At 36.2% G+C, this 27,904-nt stretch overlaps 1 protein-coding gene across 3 annotated transcripts in view; it reads left to right on the top strand.

Annotated features, from left to right (window-relative positions):
* The window catches only part of AGMO (alkylglycerol monooxygenase), a 315,086-nt gene that overhangs the window by 159,302 nt on the left and 127,880 nt on the right, over nt 1–27,904 (top strand). Inside the window, exons 10-13 of one of the 3 annotated variants that reach the window (XM_023518886.1) lie at nt 31–147; nt 9,398–9,480; nt 10,011–10,116; nt 20,203–20,299. In XM_023518886.1, the coding sequence (XP_023374654.1) occupies nt 31–147; nt 9,398–9,480; nt 10,011–10,116; nt 20,203–20,262 (366 nt within the window). In that variant the 3' untranslated portion in view covers nt 20,263–20,299. Of the gene's footprint in view, nt 1–30; nt 148–9,397; nt 9,481–10,010; nt 10,117–18,991; nt 19,661–20,202; nt 20,300–27,904 lie in introns of those variants that run through there. The other 2 variants (XM_012812234.2, XM_023518881.1) reach the window with 2 other exon arrangements.

Here is a 27,904-nt window from a genome sequence, read left to right as displayed (position 1 = left end):
AAAGGACAGCCTTCTTTCTTGTCTACCCAGGTCACCGGGAAAGAAGTTCCTTTCTCATCGTCTGCGTCTCAACTACTTAAAATATACACAGTTGTACAGTTTGCTCTGATGCTAGCATTTTATGAAGACACCTTTGCAAATACAGCTGTAAGTGAAGTCCATTTTAAACAGTCTGTAAGAATAATATCTGTCACTTTGAAAATGAAAATTAGCTCCCCATGTTTTGGCTGTGCTATATTCTTCTTTGTAATTTGGCAACATTTCACATTTAAACAGGTAAAATAATTCTTCTAGACTACAAAGTATAAGTGAATTAATTATATCCAAAATGCTGCTGAATAGAATGTTCAAGTAGTAGTAAGCTGTTAATCTAAGTGATAAATACGAAGTTATTTGCCATATACAAATTTTTACTATAATTATAAGGAAATAACAACAACAACAAAACACTTCATGAGTCAGAACTAAATGTATTTGGGAAAGCATACTTTCCATCAATTTCAAAATACCTACCTCCACTTAGAGAATGGCCTGGTAACGTCAGTGAGTTTTCAATATAGTTTCCTTTATTCTGTCCTTTCTAAAGCATTCAGAATATTAAGTTTTTCTAAGGCAAATGTAAAATCACTAGATCAGAGTTTAATTCAGGCATCTCTATCTCATTTTCTTGGCCACCAAGAACGCCTGTATATTGTCTTTATTTGGAAAGAACAAAAATGACATACGGTAGGCAAAAATGCCCCATAGACTAAAAAAAGGATAAAGATAGAGGTTTTATTTTAACATGGACCTTTTTTTATAGATTTATTTATGTTATGTTCTTCATGAAAGGATTTACAATAGTTCAAAAAGGCCAGGAAGGTAACTAATTTGGAAGTAGGTAAAATAGAAAAGAAATCAGGCACTTGTTACCAAGAAAATGTACATCTCATGAAATAACCTCAGTGGGTCAGGAATGTTGACATTTACACAGTTAAATCTGTATGATTATGTTTGTACTTGAAAGAAACAAAAGGTGTTCCTATGTAAAGCTAATTGGTATCATATATATACCTATTTTTAAGGTATACAGGACACCTAAAAGTACTGTATAAAATATATGAAAAGATAACTTGTAGGATGCACAAAAGAGCTGGCAAAAATTGGAGAGCACCTAATGGGCTGCAAATGTTGAGAAACTATGAGTCCATTGAGGAAACTGAGTATTTTTGTTGTGACAGGTGCTCTGTCATTTTAAAAATAATTAAAATAAGGTTTTAGGAAACAGAAATATGGCAATCAGTGTAAGCAACTCAATGACTTAAAATGCAGCTGAAAGACAGCTGTAGAGAAAATTAATAAATTAAAAGAAACTAGACTCAAAAAAATATTCATTACCGGATGGAAAAAGATAACACATAAGTAGATAAAAATATGACAGAAAAGTGTCTTCAGATATGAGGAATACTGTGAAAAAGTCTAAAAAGAAAAATACAAGAATTCAGAAGAAATGAAAATAAATACAAATCAGGGCGGCACCTGTGGCTCAATGGGTGGGGCACCGACCTATATACCGAGGGTGGCGGGTTCAAACCCAGCCCCAGCCAAAAAAATAGCCGGATGTTGTGGCAGGCGCCTGTGGTCCCAGCTACTTGGGAGGCTGAGGCAAGAGAATCACCTGAGCCCAGGAGTTGGAGCTTGCTGTGAGCTGTGTGATGCCATGGCATTCTACTGAGGGCGATAAAGTGAGACTATCTCTATAAATAAATAAATAAATACAAATCGGGTTAGCAGTCAGTGAATTGTGAAATAAGGCAAGAATAATCTACCCTTCTCAAAGAATAAGGGCTGTTATTAATAGACATCAGTGTACTAAAAAACTCTGTAAGTAACAGAAATGAATAAATAATGTGTGCTGAGAAATGTAGTTTCAACATATAAACCCTATGGAATTATTGTTAGCAATTAGACACTAGCATGATAACCTCACTATACTACCTCCACTCTAACAATTCCGTGTGTTCCATGTGGTTTATATACAGAATTCTAAGAAAGAAGTCTACTTTAAACAGCTTATTGAGCAAGACTGTTAGGCCGTACTTTTTGATTATACATGACAGAACTTCAACCCAGATTGAATTTATTAACTCACAGAACTGAAAAGTTTGGGAATATTTCCTCTCCAGTCAATGCTGGATCCAGGAGGTGAAATAATGTCATCCAGCCCCGTCTTTCCTTCTTGTTGCTCTGCTTGTCTCAGTGCAGATTCTCCCACGGGCTGTCACCGCTCTCGGTGCTAAGAGCGCTACTAGCTGCTCTAGCTTTAAATGCCACCTGAAGAACCCCAGCAATAATACTACCAAATCCAATGTTTGTCTGGGTTCACTGCATCTTACTGAACCAGTCAACACGGCAGGTCTGGATCATGTGCCCGGCCTGTGCGTGGAGGGCAGGGTCTCTACACAGGATGCTCATGGTCTCCGAGGAGGAACGGGAAGGCTGGAAAGAAGAACTGAGGTGACAATATATAGAAAAAGAGAAGTACATCCCAGTGGGCAAAAATGACAGACATTAGATCTATATAAATCCTCCTCAATCACAAATATGGGATCTGAACATGTTTTTTACAAATATTCTTTAATCACTTACAACATAGAAACCTGCCTGCAAGGTGTCATTTTACTTACGCCATTAATGGCAGGAGGGCCCAGTTGATTAAGTCAGCATTCACAAATCTGGAGCTTGCAAAAAGACTTCTCCGTAATATGTTGGCTGCTGTTATCATAAGATAGTTGCCCCAACTAGTCATCCTGTCCTTACAAAATGTAACCAAAGGAAGCAAGTTCAATTTTCCTAGAGTATATTGTTAATTTTATTTCATTTTGTTTAAGAATAGGAGAAAAATACACCTTCCCCCAAAATTGCCTTTCGTGTCTCCTTGTTCAGGACAGGCCCACACTGAAGCCATAACTAACATCAGGGAGTGAATTGTACCAAGTACCCGCCATGCCCTCAGGATAAAGTGCTCAGTTCTCCCTGGAGCACATCCCTGACTTTTACTTGGACAAAATCAGCACAGTTTGGGGAGATATTTTCTGGTTGGACAACCAATAGTGTACGTCACACAGTGCCCTGCTAAATAAAACTGGTTTACAGAGGGTTCTTATAAAGTTCAAAAAATATATTGAGAAAAGCCGTTTTAATTGCTAACGTTATTTGAAGACCTAACAGCGGATGCTGTCCATCTGTATTTCTGCTTTTTGTGTTCAAAGTTGGTAACTGAATATTCCTCCTGATAGGGACCCCATTTTTAAACAACAGATAAGTTTGTGTGTGCTCTCTGTCCTCTCACAATTAAAAAAAAGTAAAGAAAATGGTACAGGGAAACAAACATATGATAGACTTTTCTGATTGTAGCAGAAAACAATGATTGAGATTCTAGTTTCTATTTGGAGAAGTGAAAACGAGAACCAGCAAACAATGTGACCAGAAATACCTTGCGAATTTAATGGTTGGCTACATATTTCCTTATCACTTGCTCTTTCTTACATGTACTACCACTAATGCCACTTTGAATCAGGCTTCTTTGCCATTAGCCTCCAAAAATTTGAACTCAAGAATTTATTCTAGGAACAAAGCTTCTGTAATAGTAGCATGGACCACATCACTCTTCACAGTGTACGTGTAGACAGCAAACTGCCCAAACTGGTTACACTTAGAGAGATGCTTACCCTAAGTCCTAATAAATATTTCTTCAAGTACCATAACTAACCCATCACAAATTACTTCTTTTAATACATTAGCTTAGTACAGTCATCCCAAACATAACTAAAATACATATAAATTAATAGAGTTTAGATAGTAGGATGAAAATAAGAGAAAATGTAAATAGGCACCTCTTGATATTGGATACAGTTTCATGATTCACTTTTTTTCAGTTTTACTAAGTAAATTGTACTATTGCATAGAAACAAAAATAGAAATTTATTCATTTTAAGCTTCTTGAGCTTCCATGTTGATTTCGAAATGGGAGCCCTTCAGATAAGTTCGCCGAGAGATGGGAATGCCTGGGCACGGGTGAGTGCTGTCCGGGCAAACAGACAGCCAGACTCTGTTTATTGAAAGATGTGACTTAGGGTATGGTTTTTATGAGATTTTTCTACTGTCACAAAAAACTGTGACATGAGATGAGAAACTCAGGGAGATATATTGACGAAGAGAAATAGCAAGTGTTGAAACCCTTTCAAACTAAAATCAGAGTTGGAGACAGCTTCATTCCGGACCCAAATTCATTCTGAAAGGTGTGTTTGCTTGTTTCCCACATGTGTTTTTCTTTGCTGAAGACATGCTGTGTGGCTGAGAAGAAAGCTTGCTTATTTGCAGAAATCTACAGTGCCTTTTTAGTTTCAGGGATGTCCAAAAGCGTAGAAAGACATTAAAATCCAACAGCAATATTTTTTTCCAGATTCACTGTGGCCAATAATCACATGGAAAAGTTGTGGCTGACTTGTAATTGGGGACCCTGCTGTGGTCCCACAGCCTTTCTATTTATGCATATACTTGAGCAGATAAATGCTTACTTGTTTCATGTTTTAAGTTCTGTATAAATAACTTTGAGAGTCAAAAAGCTATGGGATGGCCACCACAAAGGTGTAAAAGGCATATTCCTTTCTTACGGAAACTTGGGAGGCATCCATTTAAATATACAGTGTTTAGCTTAGTGATATGACCCACAGGCTTTTATGTTGATTTTGGTTTAGTAATGCTTGGGAAATCAATTCCTCAGCTGCCAGGGTCCACTTCATGGGGTGATATCATGAATACATGTTTGAAATAAAAATATGTACTGCCCTGAGCTCACTATCCTGTGCTGCCCAGTGTTCAGTGTTTTGAAAACAATCATTTTAGATCTATTGTGATTGTTTGTTTTCAGTTAGGAGGATAAATCTGGACCCATTTTTTTCTCTCTTGTTGAGTACACATTCCTATTTCAATGGAATAAAACCCGAGGTTAAAATAGAACTCTCAAATACCTAATCTTTCAGGATTTGCAAAATATAATGCGTTTTTTGGCTTCTTTTCTTACAATTATTGTAGAGACTGAGTAACTTCAAGTCAGTTCAATGTTCGTGAACTATATATTTACCAAACCTTTTGGCCAAAGCATTCTCATTTTTGATGTACTTATTGTGTTTGCTTCTTGTTCCTAATTCTAGAAAATGTTCATCCTAATTATACTCTTTTTAATATGCTTCCAAGGTAGCCATCCAGAGAGTTCCAAAAGTTTGGGGCTAAAATGATAGTCTATATTGACAGTTCTTTTAAAGAGAAAGATTTTATCTCAAGACAGATTCTTGAGCCCCACACAGAATTATAAATTGTGCTATAGGGTCACATTGTCCCCCTTTCCTGTGTCTATGTTGTAACACAAGGGAAAGCAACTTGAAGCCTTAGGATTCAGCATGACAAATCTGGAAGCTTAAAGTATCTGGAAGGTGGAAACCACAGAGCCATAGGAGTGATGAGGGCAGCATTACAGGTGCAGGGGCAAACCCAGCCAGAGGATCTGGAGTTCAGGTGTGAGGCAGTGCTAAGCTCATTTTACAGATGTTTGAGAAAATGATAATTTTGAATCAAACTAATAACTTCAGTAGCTCTTGTCAGACACATTTTTTTTTTTTTTTTTGGCTGGGGCTGGGTTTGAACCCACTACCTCCAGTATATGGGGCTGGCACCCTACTCCATTAAGCCATAGGCACCGCCCTTGTCAGATACGTGTTAAAGAAATTACTGAAAAGGCACCACATTTTTATAGTATCAAAATAAAGACATTTTCATTTCTAAATCCTTAGGATCAAATTGTGGAAAATATAGTATCATCTCTGATAAAGCATAAAATTTAAAAATGCATCTTTAACATAGATGCATTCTGTTATTTTAGGATGTAGTGAATGAGGTCTGTATCTCCTTTTGTGAGATTTGCTGAGTGGGGAAATGTGAAAAGAAGTAACATTGACTACACTATTCAAGAACAAAAGAGTTTTCTTCCTGATAATATCCGTGGGCAGAGAAGGATTCCCCTATGTTCATTGATGGTTTAAGCAACATCACATCAAACATGTAAATATGTAGTTTCCATGCAGTCAGGGAACTCTTGAGTAATTCTTTCTTGAACTCTTCTTGAGTAATTTTTGTTCTTTTATTTAAAGAAAGTTGCAGGGGGTGGATAGGGTGCTTCCAGTATTTTGGGGAGTGAGAAATTGGATGTGATTCCCACAATAGGAAACCTATGGAAATAAGTGCTGTCATATTGTTTGGGATTTGGAAGATAATATTAAAACAGTAAAAATAATTTTTTTGAGTCACAAACTTTTATGGTTCCAAACTTCTTCATATGCTTTTCCTGAAGGATTGATAATGTATCCAAAGATTAATTTAGAATAATTTCATTTTAGTGATTTAGTTCAGAAATATTTTAAGTGAAAGATACACCCACAGTTGATGTTATAAAATGGGAGTAAACCCAATGAGAAATAAAATCTTTAATTGTTATAAAAATTGATTAAGGAATATGTGATTACATATATTATTTAAAACACAGAAGGAAGACTATCTATAAATTCTTTGTCTTTTTCCTTCCAGCTTGAAGGTAGCTAGTCTGTCATCCCATCAGCAGGGATTACTGTGGTGTGAATTTGTGGTCAGGAATTTTGTTCTTTTTTTCACTGTCTTAAACTCATATGTGCCCTAATATCTAGCATATAGTCAATAAATATTCATGAAGTGAGTGTGTAGAATTTGGAGCAGATCAATTGATTATAATATGCCTTATTAACCTATCGAAGGGTGCTACATGGAAAAACTTCAGCCTAACATAGAAAAATAAACTCTAAGGGAAACATCTGTTCTATATTGAATTCTCTATTTTAATACTCTTACCTTCCTTTAAATTAAAACATTTTAGGACAATCCTGATTATTAAGGAATAAAAAAAGAATATTAAAATATTTAATATTTTGAGGGCATCAAATGCAATGTTTTAGACGTGCGAACTTCCAGATGCCTGTTAGCCAGGTAGAGCTAGTGACTCTGCAGCTTGATTCCTGTATTAAATGGGTTCCCACTCTGATCCCAGTAGTTAGGAAATAATTACAGAAAGAGGAATTCTTCTTTTGTACAGGGATCATAAATTCCATAACCACATTGAACTATGTATTTTTCCTTTCAGTGTTCTGATATTTGCAAGAATTAATAGCCCCTCTGTTTATGCTTCTCACTCATCTCATTGTCATGAAGATGAGTCTAAGCCCTTGAACACAGTAACAATAATACTAATCATGACCGTTAATTGACTTTTTACTTTGTGCCAGGCACGATTTCTAAGTACATATGACAGTCCTTGCAAACTCATATTTTAGTTCAAATGTTCTCAATACATAATTGAACTTAAGAAATGTAAAATAATTTTCCCATGCAAATCAGCATACCTGGCTGATAAGTTCACATAAATTCTGTTTTTATACAAAATGTTCAATCATACGTGTACTATAGTTTGGGGGGCACAAACCATTTCATCCTTCTAAATTAAATTTTCCCTCAAAATCTTAGTGAAGCAAAACAGTGACAGAAGCATCTTTCTTGAGAAACAAAATGTTTCCCTTGATCGAGTATTAGTTTACTCCAACACACCTTAGTCACGTCTACCACCAGGAAAATACTTTTCTGATGTTTTTTGCCTCACTGTCCCCAAGCAGCCATTGTTAACATCCCCTGAACTAACACTCTCTCTCTGTCTCTCCATTAAGACATTCTGGTTTTCACTGAGCCCCCGTCCTACATCTGATACTGACAGGTACCCCCACTCCTCAACATTCGGATACATTTTATTCACATTTTTGACCATTCAGCAATATTCTCTTATTAAACTGTTGCTTTGGAGAGTTTGCAATCCCTTGCCAATTTTGCTTCCATGCCAGGATGTTGGCCATGACAGTTCAGGAAGGTTTTTGAGATGCTGTGGAGCTGAGGTCCTGCCTGGGAGCAGAAATTATAACTGGTGACTTTTGCTTATCCTTATAGCTTCAGACAGATGCAATTTAGTTATGGGTAGGAATATTAGCTAACAATTACTTGAAATTACCTGTAGTTATTTCAACTGGTAAAAAGGGAAATGGAGTATTTTCATAGTAGTTTGGTCACTGTTGTATCATACCTGTGAGATTCTGATAAAGATGAACCTTACATACCTTCAGGGAGTAAAGAATCTTTGAAGGGCTGTGTATCCATCCCCTGAGCTCAGTGATTCATGTTCAGTCTGCAACTGTATGCACCTGGCTCTAAGCTGTGCCCATGTGGTCTCGCTTAGATTTCCGCCACCAGCCTTTCTAACTCCGTTGCTCAACTGTCTTCTAGCGTTGTTATGCTTTGAGGTAATGCAGGCCTATTTTGACTTTGAAAGGCATCTTTTCTTTTCTATGTAATGGTGGAAACGTTACACAACACTTTGATTACCTTTTTAAAAAATGTATAAAGCAGATATAATGACACCTACTCTGCAAGGTTTAGGGGGAAATATAAAAAATTTAAAGTAAACACATAGCATGGAGATGTAAAATGGTAGTTGCTACGTAAACACTGTAATGGAATTTGTGCATGGCACAGAGGAATGAGGGAGTGGGGGGGGGAAGAGGAAAGGGGCCGATGGGGATCACATTTCTTGGGGGTGGGACACAATTATAAGAGAGGCTTTATCTAACAAATGCAATCAGTGTATCTTAATTCTTTGTATTGTCAATGAATCCCAAACAATAAAAACATAATTTGTAAATGTAAACTAAACACAAAACTAATGATTCTGACCAAAAGAATTTGTGCAAAATAACAATTATGCAAAATAACACTTGACACGTATATTATGTATATATAGGTTGCATTAAATAGGAATGTGATCTCTTTCATAAGTGTGTTTGCACTCCCAAGCACATTCTTCTTTAAATACTTTTGTGTTAAAGTAAGCTTTGGATTTGAAACCTTGAACATTTGGTGATATTAAAAGCAGCTTTTGGAACATAGCATTTATTCACAAAATGTTAGTGATTTCTCCAAACATGGAGGCTCTCTTGCTCTAAAATATTGTGGAAGTGAAAACTTCAAAAGAGGATTTTTAGAAAGAACACGGGAAGCAATGTATCATTATGGAATTGCCTAATTCATTCTCCAACTGTCCAAGAAGGTAACTAAATGACACACACTGAGGAAACCAAAATGGTGTCCGCTTAGTCAATCTTTTTGAAAAGGGTCAGTGACAAATGGTGTAATAGAAAATAAAGTCTGGGCTGTTGTCTTGTCAGCTTTAACTGCTATTGTTCCTTCTAACAAGTCTCTGAAGGAGTCATTGATCTCTGTGCTTGTCTGACAGGAGCTGTCACAAGTAACTCTGCTTCTGAGGGTCTGCTTCGTCATCCTGACCTTGACTTCCATTGGGTTTCTTCTCGATCAAAGGCAAGAAGTTAAATTCATTCACTTTTTTTCCCTCTTATACTCAGTTTAAGACTTTCCACGGAGTGGTAAATATCGGTATGTTATGGAACTTTGTCGTGTAGTTTCTAAAATATAAAACTTTGGCATTTGTTTCTTCCTTATGTTAGAGAAATAAATATCACTTCTAACAACTGATTTTTTTAAGGAATGAAGTGTAAAGGCCAGTGAAGGAAGTCTCATTCTATACCCTAGAAATTTAGCTGTCTAATATTATATCTATTAGTTGACGATTAGCTTCACTCTAACTCAACAGAGCTCAAATTCAGCAATAACCTCATGAAGAACAGATTTTCTGGAAAAAGGTGCATTTTCCTTCTTGGTTTAATGCTTGTTTGCAAATAGCTTCAGAGGAACATGCATCTCAAATAATTAAAATACTACATATTTCTTGACTATTTTAAAGTTTATCACAGTATCATAAAGAATTATAGCATGTGGCCATGTGAAGAGCATATTTAAAGCTAATGGATGTTAATGACATTTCATTTCAGACCAGAAGCAGCTCTTATGGAAACTCTCCGTTGCTTGGTGTTCTTACTGCTGTACAGATTTGGTCACTTGAAACCTCTTGTCCCTTCCTTGTCAATGGCTTTTGAGGTAAGACATTTCCTTTGGGTAGCTTTAGCGTGGATTATGTGTCTACTGCAAATTGCATTCACTTATACAATGATGATTTCTCTCGACTGAAGTTGTGGGACAGTTTCACCTATTGATTTGCTTCCTGGTACTTGTTAGTTGTATCAGTTTGAGCTAATTTAGTGAGCACAGTTTTCCAGTCCCTAAACTTAGGTCAATACCACACACCTTACAGAGTTGTTGAACAAATTGCATTACGTAATGTTTATAAAGAAGTCAGACCAGGTAGTAGGTTCTTAAAAAGTGATTTTACAAAGTTCTTTGGCAAAGAAGCCAAAAGCTTCTGTCATTTGGAATTTTTTTAAGCTTCTAATATGAGAATTGAGATTAAGATGTTATGTGAATTTTATTTCAAAAGTAATAATTTTATAGAAATAAAATCACTGGAGTGAAGGATATTTTTCTACAAAAGAAAAATATAATCTTCTGTGATAATTAAACTGATCTTCCAAGAACTACATTGAACTTTTGGAAATATATTTATTGTTTCAGAATCTAAGCAACAGCTAAAAAAATCTTTTTTTTTCCCATCACTAGTGCTTTAATATACAGTATATTCTTTTTAAATTAGGGCTCAAAACTGCTTACCTTTGGTATGGAGCAACCTGCCAATATCTTCAGAATATGCAACATGTAACTTTATTTCAGCCTGTAACATAAATGCTGACATCCCCCCATCATCAATGAAAAAATTAGTGTAGACAGTTTCATCATTTGCTAACGATTGTGTATATATTGGAACGATATCCTCTGAATAAATTGAGTGATATGTATCAAATCTACAAATGCACACACCCTTTGACATGGCATTCCTCTTGTGAGAATTCATGCTGTAAAATGCTGCCCTCCCACATGTGGAAATAGTGTGTGTATGCAACATTGCTCATTGCAGCTCATTTGTAAGGCATAAGACTGGAAATAATCTATTGCTCATTAATAGAGGACTGTTTAAAAGTTATGGTTCATTCCAAAGTGCAATGTGCATCTATGAAATGAAAACAGAAAACTCTTTGTATTAGAATGGAGCAATCTCAATAATATAATACAACATGTTACAGGAAACCAAATACAATACTAACAAAACTATTATTATTATAATACTAAAAAATTCAGGGGTGTAAACAACTTGTTCAAATACACTTACCTAGTAAATTAATAATTCAGGTTACAAACTCAGTCTACTGCCATAACTCTGAATCATCAAGAAGCTCTTCCTTCCAGTTAGGGTCGCGGTAAGTCTCTACCTCAAAGGCTGTAGACGAGAAATACAACTGTAATATAGCAAAAGTAACTTGGAAAATGTGAACAGCTATAATAAGATGTCTTATCAACATAATTGAAAAATTGTTTTGAAAAAGTGTTTTGAAAAAATACCTGGTATGGATAATTTTTCTTTGCAGTATATTTGGTTTTGGTTTCTGATTCCAGGGAGGAAGAACACCAGGGCAGAATCTGTCAGGGTCCTTAGCTACTCATTCTAAACTTTATTTCAGTTTATTGGGCACATTCAAAAGTGACATATGATTTGCCAATAGAACCTTTCCTTAAACATGATATGATAACTGTCTGCACTTCACTTGGTTGAGTGGGAAAATTAGATGCCCCAAAGGAAAGAACACACTTGGTAATTTAATTATTATCATTGCTCATTGTAACTATTATTTCTCTATCATCATTAATTTTTTTTAATTAAAATTAAGCTCTTTAGTTCCCAATGGTTAAACTTAAGGAAGTCTTCTCTGACCAGAAGTCAATAAGTATATAGAGTCAAGTCTACACAAGTATTTTATTATTAATATTTTTATACATGAAATTTTTTTCCATTTCCTTTTTTTTTTATTAAATGATAACTGTACATTAATGCAATTCTGGGATACAGTGTCGTGTTTTCACATACAATTTGAAATATTTTCATCAAACTGGTTAACACAGCCTTCACGTCATTTTCTTAGTTATGGTGTTAAGACGTTCATATTCTACTATTAGAAAGATTCACTTGTACCCTTGTAAGATAAACCATAGAAGTGATCCCTCCAATCACCCTCCTTCCACTCATTCTCCTCTCCCCTCTCCCTCCCTCCTCCCCATATTCTTAGGCTGTAATTAGGTTATAGATTTCATATGAAAGCTATAAATTACACTACCAGACCTCAGATTATACTATAAATCCATAGTGATCAAAACAGCATGGTACTGGCACAAAAATAGAGAGGTAGATGTATGGAACAGAATAGAGAGCCAACAGATGAATCCATGTCCTTTTAAAGTTTAGCATTTTGGCTCAGCACCTGTGGCTCAAGTGGCTAAGGCACCAGCCACATACACCTAAGGTAGCAGGTTCAAATCCAGCCTGGGGCTGCCAAAACAACAATGATGGCTGCAACCAAAAAATAGCTGGGTGCCTGTCATCCCAGCTATTTGAGAGGCTTAGGTAGGAGACTTGCTTGAGCCCAGGAGTTGGAGGTTGCTGTGAGCTGTGATGCTACAGCACTCTACATAGGGGGGATAGCTTGAGGCTCTGTCTCAAAAAATAAATAAATAAATAAAGTTTAGCATTTTAACAATTACAACCAGTTACCAGTTCTTAATTATAAATTACAAATTTGTGTTTCCTTCTGATTTTCCTCTCTCAGAAATTTATGTAAATGGTGTTCATTTATCATAGTTTCAAAAAAACTGTTCTTTGCCCCATTCAAGTTCAAAAGCCAAATAAAGGGTCTCTGTGACTCCCTTCAGTATGAATTGCTGCTGACTAGGAGTGATTACTCTACAAGGACACAGCGTTCTCCTCATTTTTCCTGAGACTATCACTAGAATCAGTGTCAGTGAAACAATTAACCCCCTTTCTTCTTATAAATAATGATGTCTATATTGGCAACATCTACTTCTAGCCTTGTAACTCTTTTTTTCTCTAAAAGGCTGGCTGGAGGTTTTCCCTTATATAGGTATTATTTTATTATGTATGTCAGATTTGCCTGGTTTGCATAGTATAGTCCTTCCTAAAAAAGCACACTGCTAGCTTTACTTATAATTAAAACACACATACACAAACGCAGATGCACTAGAAAACTGACCTTAAATTATTACTCACTTAAATTATAAGTTAGATCCTTTTGATTAGTGACGCTTTTGAGTGCGAAATACAAAGTATAATTTGAAATTAACCCTGTGACCTGTATGGGGAAGCTTTACTCTCTTTAGCTTAATATCTATAAGAAAACTGAGTAAGGGGGTGGGGCTTTTGCTGTTTATAAATGTAATATACTGCTACACAAAGGCTCAGTTCTTCATTAGTATGTGGAACCATTAGTCCATGTACTTGGACATTTCTCTTTGAATAGATCCAACAAATATTTTTTATCACCAATTCACATCTTTTTAGAAAGCTTTATTTCTTATTCACAAGAAACATGATAGAAAAGTAATCCTCCATTCTTTAATTCATTCATTTCTCACCCACATATGCAAGTACATTTTTGCTTGTTAGTTCACATGTAATTTATTCTTTGTAAGATGCACCTCTGAATTTTAGTAGCTTAAAGTATGTTTAGCCTGATGAATACTATAACAAAAAGAAGAAAACAAGATCAGTATTGAATGGCTATTTTTGATAAGTATGTAGATATATAAGATAATGTGAAATGCTTATTGCATATATTTTGAGACTTATGAAGATTTTCTTTCATTTAACTTTTTATTTACTTAAGGAGATAGTTTAGGATACTGGAAATCAGAGCACTGGATTTGAAGTCAAACAAATCTAAGTACCAATCCCAGCTCTGCCACTTAATTGGTTGTGTGACCATACCTTAGTTCTGCTAGCTTAGTTCCCTCAGCAAAAAGGAAAATAAAAACCTGAAGAGGTCATTTTGAGATTCAAAGGGGCAATGGAAAAATATAGTCCTTAGAGCCTAGAATAGTATCTGACATGTAAGTAGTAGGTCTCCTTAATAATAATTATATCTACTAACTTAGAGTATACACACATATACACAAAGACAAACAAATTTAAAAATAGTATTTTGAAAACTAGGACTTTAAAAAGTAGTGAATATATAAAATCTGAGAATATGTGTATATTTGCTTATCAGTGTCAAATAATGTAAGTTGATTCCAGAAGAACATGTGTTAGCTTTAAATTTAGAGCTCAGAAAAACTATGAAATCCAACTATAGTTTTTAGGTTATGAAAATGAAAGCATTCCGCTTTTCAACAGTAAACCAACTTATATTCGCTAAAGATGTGCATAAAAAATGTGTAGAATTTGAACTAGTGGAGAGGAAGTTGGCGAGCAGGCTACAGAAGGGAAGAATCCAGTGAGAAGTTCAGAAGCCGGAGTGATCCCGGACTCAGTGAGATAAACCCAGTAACAGTGGCTCAAAGTGTGGTCCTAACAATATACAAATAAACATCCACATGAGACACAACCAGCTTGCTTAACACTTTCGATAACAAGCAGAAGAGTTTATTCAACACTTACTAAATGACCATTCCAGTAAAAACATAGCAAAGCCCTGTCCTAGTGGAATTTAGATTGTAATTGCTGTATTACTTTTTGATTGCAGAGTAACAAATGACTACAATTCTGGGAGCTTAAAACAACACACATTTATTGTTTTGCAGTCTCTGTGGGTAGAAGGCGAGGCACAGTTTAGCTCTGTACTCTACTCATGGTCTCAGAAGGGTGCATTTAAGGTATCAGCCAGGTTGTGTGCTCATTTGGAGGCGCAAATAAGGAAAAATTAACCCCCATGCTCGTTCAGGTTGCTGACAGAGTTCATTTCCTTGCAGCTGTCTGACGTAGACCCCCAGCTTCTTGCTGGCTTTTGACCGAAGGCGGCCCTCAGGTCCCAGAGGGTGCCTGCAGCTCTGGCCACCTGGGCGTTCTCAACAGGGATGGTTACTTTATCCAGCCAGCAAGGAGAGACTGGCATCAGGGAGGGCTCAGTTCTTCCAGGGGCTTTCATCAGACTAAGTCAGGCTCATCCGAGATAATCTTCAGTTTTATTAAATCAAAACAGACTCATTTATTTCCTTAATTATGTCTGCAAAATCCCTTCACCTTTGCCATATTCCATTGGCTAGTAGAAAGCCAAAGGTGCCAGCCACACTCAGGGGAGGAGATTATACAGGGAGAGAGACACAAACCACAGGGGTGAGATGTGGAGGCTCCTTGTTTCTGTCTGCCATAGTTGGGAAGGGTGTAGGTAGTTACTCAAACGTGTGTGTGTGTGTGTGTGTGTGTGTGTGTGTGCATATACATACATACGTTTCGTTAGCATAGACACACATACTGGTAAGTACTATAGAGAATAATAAATTAGTGCTATAAGGAGGCAAAATTAGAAAACTCAAAATCAGCACCAAAATGGTACCAGGAAAGGCTGGCTGGTGTTGTTTCAGTGAAGACCTGATGTGAAGCAAAAATCTACATCAATTCTGGGGAAAGAGCAGCCAGAGGGAACATTCAGGGCAAATACACCAAGGTAGGATGTACCTGACATGCTCCAGAGCTCACGGCTGACTGGAGTAAGCAAATTGATAAACAGTGTCGTTAGAGAAGTAACAGAGCTCAGATCACATGAAACCTTTTTGGTTTTGGAATTACCCTAGCTTTTTGTGAAAGGCAAAACCCTGGAAGAATCTGAACCTAGTTACAGTTTGAGCTCATTTTGACCCATGGGTTAAAGACAGGAGAAAGGGGGTTAACAAGCGAGAAAGCAAAGACATCCATAAGAAGCCAATTGTAACCCTGCAGGTGAGAGAAATTGGTGTCCTGGGATGAACTCCAGAGAACTCGGAAAGTGGTCAGATTAAGGGTCAATTTAAAGAAGAGGAGATGAGTTTTACTGACAGGTCAGATGAGTGAGAGGGAAAGAGGAGTCAAGAATGGGTTGGAGAGTTACCAAAGAGTAGCTCTTGGAAGTTACCATGGAATGACTCATGGACTCCAGGAAAGAGTGGAGTTACCATGAACAGAGATAGGAAGATTCCAGAAGGATTAGTTGGGAGTGGAGGTAGGAGTATGTCTCAAAGCTCAATTTTAGTTGGGCAGATTGTATCTATTGGTTTTATAATTATCCTCTTACTGAAGTGTTATTAATATATATTAATATATTTTACATAAACAAATGCAGAAAAAGTAGATATAACCACATTAAAATGATATAACCACATTTTTTTACAATTTATTAAATCATAAACACATAAATCATGTAGACATTAGTGCATTTATGGGGTACAATGTGTTGATTTCATACAGAGTTAGGAACGCTTACATCACACTGGGATATAACCACATATTATTAGTGGTTATATTTATGTTTCTGTGCTTAAATTTTTTTTGATGGGGGGGGTTTCACAGCTTTGGTCAAAGACTCCAGCATGCTGTTGACAATGCCAGGGAGCTGTGGAGGGAAGCTGTGTCCACCAGGGTCCTGGGGCCCATATTTATATAAGGTGTCAATAACTGGAAAGATTTCAAGAAGCCATTATTTTTTTTAAACACCAATATTCTAGCTGTATTCCACCAGGAGTACCAAAGTAATGAAGCAAAGTGCTCACTTCAGCTTCATTACTTTAATTATTTCTTTTAAAAATTTCATAGTTATAACCTGATTTTATCAGGTGTGGGCAAGGGGGCACGCATATGCTCTTTACTAGTCTGGAAACCTCCTGCCTTTAAAATGACCTTATCATTGGTGGTGCCCATAGCTCAGTCAGCAGGGTGCCTACCAGCCACATACACCTAGGGTGGTAGGTTCAAACCCGGCCTGAGGGTACTAAGCAACAATGACAACTGCAACCAAAAAAAAAAAAAAAAAGCCAGGCATTGTGGCCGGAGCCTGTTGTCCCAGCTACTTGGGAGGCTGAGGCAACAAGACAATCGCTTAAGCCCAAGAGTTTGAGGTTGCGGTGAGCTGTGATGACAGGGCACATTACCCAGGACAACAGCTTGAGACTCTGTCTCAAAAAAAAAAAAGAACATATCACCTCAGTTACTATGTCTTTTGTACACTTATTTCTAGCTCTATAACATTTCCTATGCACTTTTAAGCTTTCATTTCCTCTTCTACAAAATGGGGACAATAATTCACCTACCTCAGAGAGTGGGTATATGTATTAACTGAAATCATATGTGAAAAAATACTTGTAATACTATCTGTAAATATGAAACGTCCTATATTTCACCAAAATCTCCAGTACAACTGTCATCATACTTACAATCCTCTTGAAAAAACTCCACTTCTGCAAAGCAGAAAAATGACATCTTCAGGCCACTTTGAGGCTTCCAATATTTTTCTTTAAAGCATCTCATCTTTTGAAATATGAATATATTTGCTTTAATTAAAGATATCCCTGTAGAATTAGAAAATCATAAATTAGAAATATTTAAGGCATAAATTTGAAATGTGATTAATTTTTGAAATAAAAAAAGAGCAAAAAGAAATCTGATTAATTCACTAAACGTCATATCTAAAAATAAAATTCTCAAAAAATGGTATTGGATATGATAATTCAGTAATGTAGGGATATTTTGCTTAACACTATCATTAAAGCACTTGTAGTATTTACGTTTGCATTCCAATCTTTGTTTTATTTTTAAAATCTCCTAGGTTAGTGACCATCTCCAAACAAACTAGCAAAATTAAAATAAACAGAAAAGTTCTAAAATTCTGAAAGGTGTTTCCTGACCCCTCCCCCCTTACCCGTGGGGGGTGCCAGAGACCTCCCCCATCTGTTCTGTGCTTTCCTTTCAATGTTGAAGGTACATGGATTATGATGCCTGCTTCTCGGGTTTCAGAAGTCCTGTGAAGGAAGAGAGGGTGGAGGTTTCAAGTCTCAGGAACCTTGGGAAGTAGCTCAGTTTGGAGTGCAGAAAATCCCACCTGCGTCCCAAGAGGGAATCCTTGAAGGATTCCTTAGCACCCTAATCCACTAGAAGGACGTGGAATACCACCACTGGTGTTCATCTCGTCTATGAGGAAACATGCTGGTCATTCACACCTCTAAAATCTAATTATTATGTCGTCTTATTTCTTATCCTTTCCATACTATTATCTTGACTGAGGGGCTCTACTGAAAATAGCATGAACTGAGGTTAAAAATTTGCCATTTCAGCCATTTTATGTGCAGGAGACACCAGCACTCACAGCAGCAATAGTAAGACTCTTTGACACTGATTTATTTATTCAGTAAACATTAAATGTCGCTGGCAAGACCTACTATGGAGCTGTTCCTCACCAAACTTGAGGTCAGCACTTTGCTGTAATTTTAAGCCAAATAGAATGTTGAAGTCAGTATTTATTGACTTCAAATTGCAATGAATGCATATTCAGATGTCCCCTGTGACCTAAATAGCTGAGCAACGTACATGGATCAGAAGTTGAAAAGAAGCTCATCAGTTTTTAGCAAGCTTCATAATTTCATAAATTCTTCTTCCTTCCTTCCTTTTTTTCTCTTTATTTCTTTTCCTTGGTATGTGTACACACACACACACACACACACACACACACACACACACGAGGTATGAAAATCAAGTTTGTGAACTCATTGTAGAAAAAGTACTACATAGCTCCTTGCTGAATATCTCTACGGTCACCCTCGAAGTCTTCCCCTTGGTCATCTGGTGACCGTAGTGATATTCAGAAATTGGATATGCAGCACTCTTTCTAGGATGAGTTCACATACTTAATTGTTATACTTTGTAGGTAATTTATAAAATTCAGCCTTCTGTGGTGTCAAAATAACCCAAAACTTAATGGCTTAAAACAATGAAAATTTCTTATTTCTCATAAGTCTGTGAAAGAAAACAGTTTTTCTGCTTTCACTGCAGGCCCACTCACTGGACTGCATTCAGGGTAAAGGATCAGTTGAGCTGAAAGATCATGGGAGAAGCCCTGTTTCTTTTTTGGCTACCATGTGGGACGCAGTATATCTCCACATCATGGTCTCTCAGTATCTAATGAGCCAGGCTGGATCCTTTACATGGCAGTTATGGGATCATGAATGTTGAATGTGCAAGACCTTCCTGAGATTCTGCCACAGTCCATTGGGAAAGCCAAAATTTAGAGGGTGTAGGCATAGACTCTATCTCCTTATTAGAATAGTGTAATCAACCTCACTGAAAAGGTCATGCATGAATTTATGATGGGAGGTTATATTACTCAGATTCATTTCATGATGAGGATGAATGTATTTTTATCATCACAGAATGCTTGTCTACAGCCATCTTAGCTGAGTCAGTTCAACAGCATAGCTGGCCACATTATGAGTGGACAGAGAAGATTGCACTCAGCTATTTTTTTTTATAATACATATGCTGATCTGCCTGGATATAATTTTGGATTTGAGGTAAAACTAACACACACGTACACATATACATACACACTAACCTTGGAATGTTCATAGCATATAGCATAGTTTTGATGGATTTCTTTCAATATTATCTAAACTTTGAGTATTTTTATAAATTTCACAAATTTTCTGTTTACAAATAGTAGCCAGGTTAGTTTTTTTTTTTTTTTTTTTTTTGAGACATAGTCACCCTTAGAGTGCCTTGGCTGTGTCATAGCTCACAGCAACCTCAAACTCTTAGGCTCAAGCAATCCTTGTGCCTCAGCCTCCTCAGTTTCCTGAGTAGCTGGGACCACAGGCACCCACAACAATGCCTGCTAATTTTTCTTTTCTTTTCTTTCTTTCTTTCTTTTTTTTTTTTAGTAGATATGGGCAGAGTCTCACTCTTGCTCAGGATGGTCTCAAACTCCTGAGCTCAGGCAATCCACCCATCTTGGCTTCCCAGAGTGCTAGGATTGTAGGCCGCTGCACCCAATTTATACGGTAGTTTTATTTAATATTTTTCTTCACATCAATTCATATACATATTTTCCTTGTATTAATAGCATTTGATAAATATTCAGTCAGATAAAATATTTTATAAAATGAACATCATCCTAAATGAAATTATAAAATTTTGATACCAGTAAGGTATTGGTAACACTGTTGACTTGCTTCTTGTGTGATTCCTCTGTTTTCATATTTCCACAGATACAACAATCATATGGCACTTTGTTCTCACTGTATTCATATTTTTGGAGTTATTATTAAAGTTATCACTAGGCAATACATGATATTTTTTAAATTTCTGAGTACAATAAAATGGTATATTATTTATAATTTTCTGCAAAAAATTTTGTTTTGTTTTTAAAGTTTATCCTTTTTGGTGCATGTAGTTGTATTCATTTTTATTGTTATAAAATATTTCATTGTGACTATATCAAAATTTATCTACTCTCTAGTGTTTGTTTCTGGATTCTTCAGTTGTAATAAAAATTCATGTACATATCTTACAGTGCACATTGCATATAAATAGAGTTTCTTTATACAGCTAGGTGTGGTACCACTCGGTCATAGGAAGTGTGTTTATTTCGATTCCTAAGATAATGCCAAATTGTTTTCCCAACTGGTTGCAAAATTCACCACTAGTAGAGTATAAATTTCCTTGCCAAAGTTGAAATTGTTAGATTTCTTATCTGTTGCCCATCTAGAAAATTAAATAGTATCCCATTGTTATTCTTAATTACCATTTTCTGTTTACTACTAAAGTTGATTATTATTTTATGTTTCCTGGTCATTTTTGTTTACCTCTCCTGTGATACATTTTTCATCTTTTACTGATTATTTTATTAATTGTCTTCTTGATTTTTAGAAATTCTATATGTGACAGTAATAGGAATACGCTGTCATTTATGTTTATTGAAAGGATCTTCTCCCAGTTGCAGTTTGTCTAATTGCCCCTGGATGGAACTCTAGTGAATTTTATTTCCATAGAATAATGCCCTATACACAGTAGTCCCCTGTACAAATGAAGATGGTAGCACAGTAGTGCTATCCATTATTATTCAGGTAAACATAAACTTTTGCTGTGATAATTTGTGATTTAATTAATTGCACATATATCCAGTTAGAATTCCTCCTTTGTTACTCCTGGGCAGGGTTATGAATCCAAGTTTTAACAAATCAAAAATGTAAAGGAGATATATAATTTGAGGATTCATTCATGATCTTGACTTCTTTACCAAGATTCACTATTTGAGTTTTAAGTACATACTTGGTGATATCACCTATTCTTGAGTACCTAGAGAAAGGTACTTCTACATTATATACAAATGTCCTATATCCATAGTTCTATATTGCCAAATACATGAATCTTTTCTAAAATAGGCTAAATGTTTATCATTTTTACCTGTTCATTAGCCATTTATAGGCCAATATAATCCACTTCACTCTACATTATATTCCCCGATTATATCCCTTGCATATTCTATGAATTACCAAATTTGAAAATTACCTTCAAGTATCATATGAGAGAATGTGTTTCATAGGACATAATATATTTTTATTTTTTGAAAACATATAATATTCAGGGACTAGAATAAAATGCACAAACACTGGGGCGTTTAGCAAATCGCCTTTGAGCTGTTTTGTATGTTAACAAGACTTTGTCACTTTTCTTCTTCCTTCACCTCTAACTCAACTTCAGTATCCTACAGCTTTAAAGAAAAATTATATTCTTTCACTCTCAGTTGTTGTTCTTGTAAATATTTTTGGACGCTAAGGACATAATCTTTTTCTAGACTTGTCATTACCCCCCACATACAATTAACAAATGCATACGTTCCAGCTTCTATGAGAACTGCATTATATGTGTAATTTCCTTGGCAAGGCACATTTATCTCTCGTGTACATATTGTTTACTATTCTAGGAGGGTGGATAGAAATAACCGATTGACTGGGTCGTGGCAAGATAAACAGAAGCTGAAAATAAGCAATTTATGGTGATTTATATGTGGTCTTCCTTTTAAAAAATATAGTTCACTTCTGTGTTCCTTCTAAAAATGATCATTTTTTTCTTTCCACAAACAGCAAAAGACTTGGTAAGTAAAACAAAGAAAGGTTTTGAACATAGTTTTGCATTACTGCTTTAGGAAAGGGGAAAGAGACTAGTTTTCACACAGTAAATTGCAAATTATCACATGAAATTTCTTTAAATTTTTGACCTTTGTATGGGATTTTAAAATATCAAAGCTACAATTAAGAAAATGTTAACACAGGATAGTTTTCTATGTATCTTCTTCATTGACTGTTAAAAAATAAAACAGCTTATATCTTGCCCACCAATCTTCTCCCCGAGGTTCTGTTTTGTTTTTGTTTTTATTTATTTTTTTATTAAATCATAGATGTGTACATTAATGCAGTCATGGGGTACAGTGTGTTGGTTTTATATACAATTTGAAATACTTTCATCAAACTGGTTAACATAGCCTTCATGGTATACTCTTAGTTATTGTGTTAAGACATTTATATTCTACATTTAGATGAACCATGGATTTGGTCCCACCAAACACCCTCCACTCATCCTCCCCCCTCCCCTCCCCTCCCTCTCCCCTTTCCCCATATTCTTGGGCTATAATTGGGTTATAGCTTTCATATGAAAGCTATAATTTTTTTTTAAGATAAGAGTCTTACTATGCTGCCCACCCATGGAGTAGAGTGCTGTGGTATCACAACACACACAGCTCACAACAACCTTGGGCCAATGACTCTTGGGCTTGGTCATTCTCTTGCCTTAGCCTCCCAAGTAGCTGGGATTACAGGTGCCTGCCACAACGCTGGGCTATGAGGCTCTATTCTTAATGTCCCAGCAGAAGCAGTCATAAAATGAAATTGCTCATGAAAATAGTTTATGGTCAAGTAGATGTTCACTATCATTTTTTTCTCCATTTTAATATTATTGCATATTTTGAGGAACACTAAATCTAGATATTTTTGGTTAATGTGTACTACAATCATCAGAACCTAGATGTTTTAAGGAAAATTTCACAACCAAAATATATTGTTCTATAACAAGTATTTTATTTTTTAAGTTATTTTTTATGTCAGAGTATTACAGGGGTACACATATTTTGGTTACATAATTTGCATTTGTACATTTGATGTTTTAAGTGTGCCATTCCCAGAATATGTGCATTACATCTGTTAGATGTTAGTTTACCCTGCCCCTCCTCCCTCTGCCTGATTTCCAGTGAGTTTTACCTCAATATATGTGCATAAGTGTTAATCTAGTACTGAGTATACATGTTGTTTGGTTTTAATTTAGTATTGAGTATATGTGTTGTTTGTTTTAACATTCTTTCTATACTTCACTTAGAAGAATGGTCACCAGTTCCATCCAGGGTGTTATAAAAGATACTAGTTTGACTTCTTTTTAATGACTGAGTAGTCCTCCATAGTATATGTGTAGCACATTTTATGAATCCACTCATGTATTGATAGACATTTGGGTTGTTTTCACATCTTTGCATCTGTGAATTGTGCTGCTATAAACATTCAAACGCAAATGTCTTTGAAACAAGTCTCTTTTTTTTATTTTAGGTTAATGTGAGGGTACAAATGATTAGGTTACATTGTTTGCACTTCTAAGTTAAAATTCAAGTTGTAATTGAGCCCTTGGTCCCGGGGGGTGTGCTGTCTTTCTTACATTGTACACATTAGGTGAAAGTTTACAAACTTCCTCTCCCCTTTCCATTTCCTTCCCTTCGCCCCCCCCCCCCCACTTAAATATGGAAAGTCTTTTTTTCCTTTGGGTAGTGCCTAGTAGTGGGATTGCAGGAGTGGATGTGGAGAGAAAGGAACATTCCCTGTTGGTGGGACTGCAAACTAGGCCAACCTATGAAGAGTAGGGAGGTATCTGAAAGAACTACAAGTAGGACTACCTTTTAAACAGTATTTTAAATGCATTTATTTTTCTAAATTTAGTTTTTGTTTGTTTCCTTTTGTCTTGCTTTTTTGTTTGTTTTAATTTTGTTTGAAAGCAGGATGTGATTCCCTGCCATGGGTAGACCAGCTGCAAGAGTGCGCTTGTGGGATTCAATTTAACATCACAAACCTCAGGATTTTGAATGAGGTCTAAAAGGGATACACTCCCTATGAATTATATCATTTGGATAAAAATAGAAATTTGGGAATGTTAGAAGTCCAGCTCCGTACAGGGCTCCTTCTTTACCCCAGAACTACATCCTGTTAACTCACATTTCTTTACATTTTTTCATGGCTGCCCTGTTCCCTGACTTACTTGTGGGTATAATCTACCAGTGTCAGCACGATGAATTACAAGCAGAAGCTTAAAGTAAACATCATTTATTCCTAATAAATTATTTCCATATCAGCCTTGGTTTTCCGCTTGGCATTTTAAAAAGAAACTCTGCCCCCCTTTTTCCACCCCCCAAAACACACACACACACACCATTTTAAAAAATGATTACCTGTCCTACATTGGAAGTAACACAGAGCCTTGCACGGTGCAGCCTCTGCCCCGACTGTGCCGAGTGCCGTGCTGTGATTGATGCCGCGGCAGCCCACGCACTCCGTGCACTAACAAGACGGCCCGCTGAGCTTGAAATAGATCCCCCAAATGAAAGCAAACACAGGCTCACGATCTAAAGCCTTGTCAGCACACAAGGAATTAAACACATTCCCATTCGAATATTTAGTGCTTCTTTTCTGTTGTCTTTAACGTTGGCTAAAATAGATGAGGATCCACAGGTGAACAGATTTCATACACCAGACAGGATCTCTGCAGGAAAGCCTGTCACTGAGAAAAAGGCGCAGGGATACTTGGCAGACTGTCAACGTGGTTTCCACTTGTACATGACAGGGACTCATTACCGGCTTGCCGTTGCCTGTAAGCTGGTTTCACTACCATCAACTGAGAGGCCCGAGTGCCTGGTTCCAGATGCTCTCACCAATTGACCGTAAAATTGCCATGCATATCTGGCCCAGCCTGAGATTTTTAAAGCACCTCTCCCCCACCCCTCAACACCCTAACCCCTAGTTCCCTCTGAAAAGCTGCTCATTATTCTTCTTTGCCCCCTGATCTAAGCAAAAGAAGTACTTCTGGAATCAATTAGAAATGTCTGCTCTTGATGAGGTTTGCACGTGAGTTTGGAGCTGTAAGACTGTGACAGTGGCAGCCAACAGCTGCAGTTTCAGGTGGTAAAATCTGAGAAGGAATTTTCCAGAGTTTATTTACCATCATAAAAAAATTTTTTTAAATAGGCAAGACGTGTCATGATTCCATCTTATATGCCTTTGAAAATGAGATTACATGTGAATTATATATTTATTATACCCATAATGGGAAAACTGGAGATTTTTGATAAGAAGATCTTTGAACTGCTTTATAGATTGTGTCAAATGATTATAAATACTGAAATTGGGGGTCTCTTTGCTGTAGGTTAATGGAAGAAGAGTATTTGTTATTTCTTCTGTCTTAGAATTCTTTTTTTTTAAATTTCTTATAGCATAACTGTGTACATTAATGCAATCATGGGGTACAGTGTGCTGTTTTCATATACATTTTGAAATACTCTCATCAAACTGGTTAACATAACCTTCATGTCACTTTCTTAGTTATTGAGTTAAGACATTCATACTGCTTTTAGAAAGATTCACTTGTACCCTTGTAAGATAAACCATAGAGGTGACCCCACCAATCACCCTCCCTCCCCCCATCCACCTCCCTTACCTTCCCTCTGCCACCCCCTTCCCATATTCTAAGGCTATAATTAGGTTATGACATTCCTATAAAAGCTATGAATTAGTTTCAAAACAGGGCTGTTGGAAAATGTTCTTAGCAAAGTATCTCAAGAATGGAAGAAAAAATATCCAATGTACACAGCCCTATTTCTTCTGTCTTAACAGTTTTTGACAAGTAAAGATAGTCAAAGTTAATGGAAAAGAGAACCCACCTTCTGAAAATAATGTGAATTAGCAAAACGCCTTACTTATTTGCGGATGTTGATTTAAATGTTATTCAGACTTTATCATACCAATATTAACCAACTCAAATGCTGCCATATGACAATAAATATTTCCTATAATTCATAAGGCATGGTACTATTCACCTTGGTATTTTAACACTTTCTCAATGATTCATTTAAACATAACCATCTTAAAAAAACTTCCTGTATGATATGTTTGCCTGCTTTCTTCCTAGCTATATATGTATATAATATAATGAATTAAAAAAATTTTAAGTGCATTTATTTGGTAAGCTTTTATAATTATTTATTTGGTAAGCTGCTAACTTTTTTTATGTTTGTGTCCAATTTAAAATGCACTATCCATTATTATGGGAAAAGACATTTTTTCTAAAACCAATTTGAAATGCATAGTAACAATACAGTTATCTGAATTTTTTCACGGGGCACTTCCGAGCACATGGCTGATTCTTTGAAGACATGATGTACATGATATATACCTGATGCCCTTCCTGAAAGTCCGTTTGTCTTTCTCCTAATGGCTAAAAACAGAGGCAATTTCAAGTGTTCATTTTTGTCACCAATCATTTATACATTTAAGAAATGCTATCTCATCCTCCTCACCCACCAAGAATCAGAATTACCACTACAAACAATGTTTTAGTGCTCAAAGTTACTTCTTATGTCTGTAATCAAACTGGAATATTAAACACCTGCTATTTCCTCTTAAAGTCTTGCCATTTCTGCTTCCAGAATGGGAGCGGGATAAGGAGGGAAAGTTTTGTGTTTGTTCCTCTGGTATTATTAAAAACAACAAATAAGTTTAAATTTGCATTTTTATGAGGCCCCTTTTCCCTTGTGTCCACATTTACCCACGATGGATGTGGCTTCTAGATTGAACATTATTAGGTAACACATACCAAATGAGAGAATTCAACTATATTAGCAACTCTATCTAAACTGTAGTCCAGTGTTATTATAGGCATCAAATAAGTTTACGTAGGCTGAAAAATATAGTTATTTAGAATACTTAATATCTCGTGCATGACACAATAAAAAAAAAAGTGGTTAAAAAGGTATATTTTGCCTAATAATTTCCTAAGTAAAATAACACATACAACAACAAGAACCAAGAGAAACAAGGCTGAACAACCTATAATTGCCATCTCTCAAAAAATTATGCCTCATTTATCCTTTGCAATGTCCTCCATATGCTCAGGACATTATCGGTGAGCCAGATTTCCTTTTATTTAAAAAATAATGATAAAACTGTACACAACCTTCAACAATATTCTGGAGTTTCCTCTGAGATGAAACATCCGCTGTGCCAGCTTTTCCTAAATAGGTCCAGAGCTCAGGGCAAAACTCAGCTGTTTCGTAGTCAACTCATTGACAGCTAAATATTCTCTCCTGAGACAAAATAGAAATCGTTTTCTGATTCTCAGATCTGAGGTTTCTTCCCAGGAATCAGTGTGGTGGCAACTTTTCTAATCATCACTTGGATGTGCAATCTCAGAGAAAAGCAGCTGTCCAGTAGGTAATGGCTGCTTCAATCCCTCGCCTGCCACTCATAACTATGCTGTTTAAGTAGCATCATTTTCTTTTGGTGCTTACATTATTCAAGGGAATTGACAGGTAGATAGTAAAAGCCAATATGGACTTTTGCACACAATTCATGCTGTCTTTTATATTGACTGAATTTTATGTATGCTGATTTTTTTTTAATAAAATTCAACACCGATAAACAACCTCAATGGGATCTAGGAATAGCACCAAGGGTGCAAAAAAGTAGTATCTGTCCTAACATGTGTTTGTCTAGACAGCATTTGGCACTGCTTGGACTAACCTTAAATACAAGTATTTAAATTACTGTGATGAGATGGAGAAAAAAAACTCGACTCAGATTATTGACATGTAGTTGTTATAAA

This window comes from Otolemur garnettii, unplaced genomic scaffold (genome assembly GCF_000181295.1).
Source record: "Otolemur garnettii isolate 467f Iridium unplaced genomic scaffold, OtoGar3 scaffold00005, whole genome shotgun sequence".
Lineage (NCBI taxonomy): Eukaryota > Metazoa > Chordata > Mammalia > Primates > Galagidae > Otolemur > Otolemur garnettii.
Note: the sequence above shows the minus strand (reverse complement) of the source record. Positions and strands in the feature narration are given on the sequence as shown.